Source organism: Chiloscyllium plagiosum, chromosome 10, assembly GCF_004010195.1.
Source record: "Chiloscyllium plagiosum isolate BGI_BamShark_2017 chromosome 10, ASM401019v2, whole genome shotgun sequence".
NCBI classification, from domain to species: domain Eukaryota; kingdom Metazoa; phylum Chordata; class Chondrichthyes; order Orectolobiformes; family Hemiscylliidae; genus Chiloscyllium; species Chiloscyllium plagiosum.
This window is the reverse complement of record NC_057719.1, coordinates 59549745-59558713: the sequence shown is the minus strand read 5'-3', so window position 1 is coordinate 59558713 and position 8969 is coordinate 59549745. Positions and strand designations below refer to the sequence as shown.

Sequence of the window (8969 nt, the reverse complement as noted above, 5' to 3'; positions counted from 1 at the left end):
AAAGGTTTTACATAATTTATATATAGTAGGACATTTTTGAATGCATTTAAGTATTGCTTCAAAAGGAGCAACTTTTAAACAAAAACCTATTCTTTGACATTGTAGCGAGTTTATTTCCATGTATTGTGTAAAATGACATGGAGAATGATATCAATGAACATTAGGCAGTTAATAAAACATTTTTTTTCCCTACTCTTCTAGAAAAGCATTCTGTGTACATGCAATATTTGACAGCTATGTTTGTCTGCCTGGCAGGACTTTCCTTTTATCCAGCATTGGAACTATGTCCAGTTTTGCCATTTGTGGACAAGGATGACAAGACACAAAAGCATGCGTTTCCCATAAATAGCTCTGACTCGCACAGGATTACTCTCAGCATGCAGATCAAATTCTCCAGTAGGAGAGCAACTGTTGGCTTTGATCCAAATACAGCAACTAATAGCTGATATCCAAGTGTAACCAGAACAGTCTCCAAGTTACATTTAAAAGGATTTTTGTATATTCCAGCTTTACATACACATTCCTAGAAGAAAATGTGCTTTTCACAATTCTTTAGGATTCCTGAGCATTTTCAGAAAGTTACCTCCATTACAAAAATAAGCGCTCCATTTGAGTTCAAATGTCAAAACATGACTTAAATTGCGAAAGAGGAAGCTTTTGTATAGTGACTGAACAGAATGTACCATCTTAGATATATTCAGTTTGTGTATTAAAATTACAAAACAGTTATGTTAATGTAACTTTATACTGGTATATTTTATGAAAATATGCCCACTTTCACAAGTACACTTCAGTGTAACAGGATAAGTTCTGAATAGCTAACTGATTAAAGCTGTAACTTACAGCTCAGTCATAAACAAGATATAATTCAATTTAAACTTGCTTCATCTATTTTGAAAATACTGACTTAAAGAGCTTCCACTAAATTGAAAAGTATGAAATCAGTAAAACACTGTCACAAACATTACAGTACGACTGTTTACAAAAGGAGAACCAATAGTGTGTGCAGGTTCCAGTTCCAGTTAGTATGTCTTTATCAGTGAAAAATGAAACAAAGCAGCAATCGGCCATAAGCCACAATTTTTATTGTAAGCGTGGCCAATTTTCTGATCTCAAAAACAATGTTCCATTTAAGGCTCTAGTATACAGTAACTGCCATCATGACTGATTTTGCGTGTTTGCTTCAATGTTTGGAAAAAAACTAACATGGTAAACATTGACTCCCATTCTTTTTTCAGTAGTGTACATTCCACTGGAAACAGAAGGCAACATAAACAACTCCTTCCTTAAGGTCTGCACAATAGGAATGAAAACGCAAGAGCTACAATTCACTGATGATGCAATTACGAACTACAGAAACTTGGTTGGCATTCCTCAGTCTTTTTTAAAAACAAAATAAAATTACAAAAAAAGTGCTTTGATGCATAGTGTAGAACATATGTTGCCATGACACAAAACTAGGCTATCAAGGCAGGAGTGGGGTATAAATGCACAAGAGCCTCATGGAACTATGATCAAGTGCAACTTCAATTACAATACTGAAATTAATGGCTACCACCTGACCAGTGGACAATACTCTCAAGGTTTTCAAAAGCTTATACTTAAGTGTTTCTAAACTACTCACAAACATTCACATTCATTGTACAAGAAACAAGGAATGCATGCAACGACAATTGTTTTGGCTAGAATGAATGACGTGAAAGCATTCCTTGAGATTCTACATACAAACTACTGGGATCAAACAGTCTAAGGGCAACCACAGGCAGGCTGCTTAAGTTAATGAGATCTCCTTTACGTGGAAAAAAAAACTAAACTATTCCAACTTTGATCAAATGACAGAGCTGCAGAAATGGAAGCTCCATGGGTCAAGATGGCACTCAATTGTCAGTATGCAAGGATATTCCTTCAAGTGAAACCACCACATTGCCTCCCAGTTTCTCTGCAAGTGCTATACGGTCCTGAATTTCATCTAATCCATTAACTTGCCATTCGTGTTTAATACCTGAAAGAGAGAAAATAGAGTCATACTGTTGTTACACTACACCAACTAAATTAAGAATTGCAAATGTTTGTAAAACTTTTATAACCTGTAAATTTCCTTTTAATAGCATCCTTTGAGCTAGCATATATCATCTTGCTTTTGAGAGATGCTCTTTCTGGAGCCCTACAAGAAAAAAAAGATAGATAATAGCCACTGTTCCAATAAAGAAACCATTCAATGCACATCTTCTAAAACATACATGCCTCAACAGATAGCCAAACAAGTATTTTTAACCACATACCAGAATATAAATACCAAATCTTCTTTCTTTGATTCTTTTGTCTCGTAAGTAGCATCATATAAAGCATAACGACAGTCGGTCTGAGGTAGCAGCTGAACGAAAGAAGTGTAGGGATCCTGCACAGTTTCTCCAATCTCACCCACCAAAATCTCTTTGGCTTCCTCCACAATTATTTGCTTTTTATCATCACTAAGGCAGAACAATATCGCTTTCTTTCTTTTCTTGACCTCTTCTGGTGACGATGATTTTCTTACTTTCATGTCATTGAAGACTTTAATCACTTCATCATGTACTGTTACTCCAGAGGCCTGTTTGGAAAAGAAAAAAAGTTTAAAAAAATGAGTACTGCTCTATCATGCAGCATCCTAACATGGCAAAAGAAATGAGCACTCCGATTTAAAGAGTTATAGGATTTTAAAAATGCAATTAGAAGAAACACCCGTGATAAATTTTATAAAGCCCTTAATGCTTACATGAAAACGGAGAGCAGCCAATGAGTTTACGTCGAGCAAGTTAAGGCTCGGGTGCCAGAAGCATCACCACTTTCAACGATGCAGCGGATTCTGACAAATTACAGCAAATTGTGGTATGCGACAGACGCGGGGGGAGCCTTTGAGCTCAATGTTGTAACAAAAGAATCCAACAACACTCATCTCCTTTAACACTCAAGACATGCACTGACAATTTAGAGGGGGGTCAATGGTAGTTTAAAAATAAATAAAGCCCTGAATCACCTTAAAATTCAGAGGCGTAAAAATTACAAGCGGCAACTGGAAAATATTTTAACAATAAACGACGCTGGAATAACCTCTTTGACTATGCATTATCCCTCCTCTCCGGGTTCTACTGAAAACAAATCCGGATCCTGACGCATTTACAAACAAAAGAACAAATAAAATCGATGAACATTTCAAGATTTGGAGAGCGCGTTACTGCAGTTCTACACCACCGCACCGGGACATTTCCAGGTTATTTTCCACCCCCACAGTTCGGGCTGCACTTCAGCTCCAACCATTCCAAGTGGGAATGATGGCCGGACAGCAAGGAATCTGCTTCCAGAGACTTCGACATTAGCTCCCCGGTTAAAACGTGCCGAGCTCTCTGCTCCGTTATGGCCGCCGTCTCCTCGACACCGACCACCGCCACATCCGTCCACGACACCGTTAACGGCACTGAATAAATTTCATTTCGAATAAAGTACCTTTCACCCGAAAAACAAAAAGGGAGGGTGAATAGAGGCGAGGGGAAGAAACGCGCCGAGGCGCAGGCGGGGTACCAAATCCTCGCCTCACCAACCTGCCGCTAAACCCAAGTGTTAACTTTGCCGCCAGGAACAGCAGTAAGAGTGGCGGCGGCGGCAGCTACCCCAGCATGCGGAGAGAGGCGAAGCCGGTGCCTTGGGTTCGGCTCGGCCAACTGGGCCGGCCAGCAGCACCAACACTCACTGCAGCAGCTAAAATTAGGTTAAAATGGCCGCTGAGAGCTAGGTGCCGGCACCCCGAGACCACCACCCCAAAACCCGGGGGTGCGCAGAGACAGTAAACTGAACCATTCGCGGTGAGAAAATACAGGCTTGGCTCCCCGGGGCTTGCATCGAGGCGTGTGCCAGCCGCTGTCTCCCCTTACCATAGCGAGCTAGCGGCTGCAATGATGATAACAAACGCGCACACAACAGCGTTGCCGGCGAATACCCGACCGTTACTTCAGCTGTACGGAGAGCGGCCGTGGAAGAGGAGGCTGGGCTCGACCATTCTCCGGACTCCGGGAGGGGGGTTTGTTTTGGGAGTGGTGGGGGGGAGGAGGAGGAGAGGTGTGAACGGAGGAACTGGCCGCAGCGCGCCGCGTTCACGGCCACCTCCACCACAGAGCTCGCATGGTCTGCTCCACCCGCGACCACACCAACCCAACAGTCCACCTGCTCAGCAGAGGCCATCTCAATTCTGGTCACTGTCATTACACAGAGTCATGGGTTTAGGGCAAACATGCACCAGACTAATACCACACACAAATTAGCAAATAACAGTAGGAAAAAAAAGCTTACAACATCCTATAAAACAACAGATGAAAATCAAACATGCGCAATCCCCATAATAAATATCTCCAAATTAACCTGCTCATATTAGTAAGGAATAACATTTAAAACTATGTAGAAATCAACGAATCAGCTCATATGCGCAATCTCTAATAAACATTTACAAATTATCTTGCTCAGAAATGTAAAATCACACCATTTCTGTAATAATTACACATTAACCATCACATCCACTTGAATTTTGTACAGCCTTGAGCACTCAGTTCACACTTAAACCTTGTAACCATGGAGAAATCTTCTATTAATAAGAAACCAACTCGTTTATAACATACATGCAAAAATATTAAAATAATGATTCAAATCAGAGTATATACATAACTCAAAAGTTAATTAAATTTTTAGTCAAGTGCGCATCAACCTGCCAATAACGCCCATAATACGTATCTATGCACTCTGATTTATAATAATGTATTAGAATTTGGATTCATATAGGCACATTGAATAAAAGCTTTTGAAGTTATCAAAGTCACTTTTATAACATTTTCAGATGAGAATTTGTTGAGGCATTAATAATTAGGCTAATTTTTAAAAGAAAATAGCTATTTTAATGATATACATTCATGCAATATCCTGACCGTGTTACTCGTTTTAGCGGTTCAAATTATTGACTCAAATTAATTAATGCCAACTATTTCACAATTCCAACATCTAGAGATTTATTCGAGAACTTCACAGAATAAAGCATCAGCAAGGGAGTAGCGCAGGATGGAAATTGAGTGAGTAATGTTCCTTGCGTTAAATTCACGTTATTTACAAGAAAAAAAATTAAATGCTGAATAATTACCAGTTATTTGAAACACGGACAGTCTACTTACTCATGTCATGGAATGGAGACACAAAATGATTGCAATTACTCCTTTATTCAGCAATAGTCCCCTGATCTGAATTTTGTCACTAATTTTATAGAATATTCCTGGTGGTATTTTTCAAATAAGTTTCGATAGTGTTCTTCCTTTTGACTTGTATTTTTCAACTAACCTGTCCGCTAGAACTAGCATTAATTCTCTCAGTGCAGCAAAAAAATCAGTTCCATCTATATCTCCTCAGCAACAAGTACAAGGAATTTGTGTATTTCTTGGCCAACAAATTAGAGACTGTTCAATCAGCTGCCTCTGCTGCTTTTTGCTAGCTCCATTCACCATGTTAAAGTGGATAACTTCACAGGATTGCACATTATGTTCCATCATCCTTATTCTTGCCCATTGATTTTGCCTGTATCCATCCCCTTGAAGCCCCTCTGCATCCTCCTTACAATTCACATTCATACCTCATTTTCTGTCAGGAGCAAACTTTGAAATAATATAATATTCGTCTCATACATTTAAATCATTGATGTATATTGTAAGCAGCTGTACCCTAAACACTGATCCTTCTGATATTAAGCATGGGCTGCCAATGTAAAAGTGTGGCCCTTTTATTCCTACTTTTTGTCTTCTGTTCTTTAATCAATTCTCAATCTATGCTAGGATTTTACCCTTCAATCCAATTTACTGCAATTTTGTTTCCTTACCACTTGTGTTATAAACTAAAATGGTCTGAAGGAATAACTGAGACCAAACAGAATAATGGACCAAGTGATGGATAAATTAACTTAATGGTTTATTGGGTGAGAATTGTTTGTATTGGGGAAAATGGGGAGCTCGTAATCGGAGACAGTAAGTTTTGCGGGTGTAGTTAAATGAAAAAACATCTCTCAATAACAGTGTGAACTTGGACTTTGTTTAGATACACTTACCTTCTAGAGTATAACATTAGTCAAAATATATAGTTTTAGTCTGTGATCATTCACTCCCGTTTCCTCTGAATGAACCTTATGACCAGTGGAAGAATGGAGTGCTAATGTGGACCTGCCTTACTACTTTATCGAAGAGGAAACAAGGTATGGCCTTAGCACTTTTGTTATCATGCAGAAGTAAGATAAGAAAATATATAATTGGGGCCTGATGATTTAGACATGAATAAAAGTTGGACAAATTGTTACTTTTTATCTTTTGTCAAAACTATATTTTATTGACTGCTTATGAGGTGTGTTCAAATTGAAAATTTTAGAAAAATGCTATTACCAAGGAAGAGTCTTTCACGTAATCCAGTAGATTATATCCAATGTTATGGTGGTTTCATGTGGAAATTCCCCAATCTGTCTGGGCATTTAAGCTATTGGGCTGTGCCAAAACATTAAGTATGGACAGATGTTCAGTTTCGAGAGAAGTTGTATTTGTAGGCAAAGATGCACTGTTAGAACAAATGTCAGAAGCATTAAATAGAATCCTAGGAAGGCATTCCTTTCCAACAGCACAAAGGTGGGCATTGGAGAAACAACAGAAAATGGAAAACACAACATTACCAAATTGACAAGGATACAGCTCACAGTTGACAGAATGAATGGACAACTAATAGAATTGAGGTCAGAAATTCTCTTGTTAATTTTGGGAAGCAAAGAGAATATGGGATCTACAATAAGAGAATGGACCCCATAAATGTTCAAGATGTGATCATTCGATGTTGCAGATTCAATTCAAGTACCATAACACCATCAACTGTTCCAAATAATATAATTGAGTATTCAAAGCTAAGGATCGAAGTTAAGAAATTTGAGAGTTCCATGAGTTTCAGATTTAGTCTGAAAAGAATGGTTATTCCTTGTAAAATAGCCAGAATCAATCACTTAATTCGTATGGATGTACTATAATAATTAAATCTTAGAATTTACAGTACAGAAGGAGGCCATTCACCCATTTTGTCTGTACCAGCTCCCAAAAGAGCCACTCAGTTAGTACAAATGTCCAGCTCTATCTCTGTTGCCCTCTAAATTCATCACTTTCAAATATATATCCAACTCTCTTTTGAAACCCTTGTCATGGATCAGACCACTCACACTCAAAATACATTAAGAAGATGGCCTAGACCCAAAGTTGTTCCTATTTTAAAGGTAAGTGTAAGGTGTTTCATTCCAGATACATTTCAATTGGTCAAACTACTCGACTTTAAGCAAAACACACTTTATTTTTACACCGCAGTTAAAATACAAAGTAAAAACAAAGGAAAAGAATTAGCTTAACTGTAACTCTATCAAAATGCTTAACATTACAATATATATTAACTACTACTAATTAACTATTCCAATATATCAATATCCCATAAACACACCCTTGGGCAAAGGCAAATTCAGTAAAATAGATTGTTTCACATGCAATTCTAGCAGCAGGAAGAGAATCCCAGCTTTTAGCTGTAACAGTGAGAGGAATAAGTACTTCCACACCCAGTTTCAAGACCCCAACAACTGCTACTGAAAGCTAAACTAAAGGTTCTGGTTCTGTGGGAGCTTGGCCCCAACCATTCAGACTGCTTCATTTGTTCCAACTTCAAAGAAAGCTCCAAGGCCTCACAAGCTGTTTACTGACTTGAAACAACCGTTCACCACTTCTGTCTCAACCTCTTTTTATTAAAAAAGGACAATATACACCTCTTAAAGCCATAGTATTGTCACACCTCCACCACTCTCCCAGGTAGGACATTCTAAACCTAACAACTCTCTGAGTAAAGAGGTTTCTACTCATCTCACTCCTACTTATCTTGCTGACAATCTTGAAATTATGACCCCCTAGTTAAGACCATAAGACCATAAGACATAGGAGCGGAAGTAAGGCCATTTGGCCCATCGAGTCCACTCCGCCATTCAGTCATGGCTGATGGGCATTTCAACTCCACTTACCTGCATTCTCCCCGTAGCCCTTACTGACATACCAACTAGTGGAAAGAAAATATCCTTCTTTACCCTGTCAAGATTGCTCATAATTCTGAACACCTCAACAAGGTCATCTTTTAACCTTCTCTGCACCAAGGAGAGTAAGTCTAATTTTTTCCTCATATGTAACACCTCTCATGCCTGGTATCATTCTAGTAAATCTCCTTTGAACTCTTCCCAGGGCTTTAACTTCCTTCTGTTAATAAGATGCCCAGGACTGAACACAACCTGCAAATGTGATCAGACCAATGATTTGTAGAGGTGTAGCATCACTTCTTTGCAGTTATGCTCTATGCCTCTATTTGTATGTCCAAGGATCCTTCAAGCCTTCTTAGTAACTGTTTCAACTTGCCTGGCCACCTTCAGAAAATCAAGCAGTTGAACTCTGAGGTCCCTCTTCTCCTGTACTCCCCTCAAAGTTGTACCATTGCTCTTGTATTGTATCTCTGTGTTTCCTCTACCAAAATGCATTACCTCACATTTCTCTGCATTGAAATCTATCTGCCAAGTGTCTGCCCATTTGGCAACTTGTCAATGTTTCTCTTAAGTTGCTCAGCATCATCCTCAAAATTCATTGTTCTCCCTAACTTTGTATCATCTTCAAATTTAAAGATTTTGCATTCAACACTTTTCTCCAAATCTTAAAAAGCCAATATCCCAACACCGATCCCTGGGGAGCACCATTTTCAACACATTTCCAATCTGAGAAATGACCATCTCGTTTCCTAAGATTTAACCAACTTCTAATCCATGCTGCTAAAAATCCATCAATCCCAAATGTTCCTCAATTGCTAACCAACCTGCTATGTGGCACCATATCACATACTTTCTGAAAATCCAAATATACAAC

At 38.7% G+C, this 8969-nt stretch overlaps 1 protein-coding gene across 1 annotated transcript; it reads right to left on the bottom strand.

Moving 5' to 3' along the window:
• Nucleotides 1-1238: 1238 nt before the first annotated feature.
• On the bottom strand, nucleotides 1239-4015 carry cfl2 (cofilin 2 (muscle)). The gene is made up of 4 exons (XM_043697872.1): nucleotides 3909-4015; nucleotides 2283-2590; nucleotides 2088-2164; nucleotides 1239-2002 (listed from the first exon to the last, which is right to left on the bottom strand). Exons 1-4 carry the CDS (start codon nucleotides 3909-3911, stop codon nucleotides 1878-1880), a joined length of 513 nt encoding a protein of 170 aa, XP_043553807.1. The 5' UTR covers nucleotides 3912-4015; the 3' UTR covers nucleotides 1239-1877.
• Nucleotides 4016-8969: the final 4954 nt, after the last annotated feature.

Bases quoted from the DNA above. Each gene is read 5' to 3' on its own strand.
- cfl2 (XM_043697872.1), bottom strand. The intron at 2,165-2,282 runs GTATGTGGTTAA...TTTTTCTTGTAG, and splicing joins GATTTGGTATTTATATTCTG to GGCTCCAGAAAGAGCATCTC. The intron at 2,003-2,087 runs GTTATAAAAGTT...TCTCTCTTTCAG, and splicing joins TATTAAAAGGAAATTTACAG to GTATTAAACACGAATGGCAA.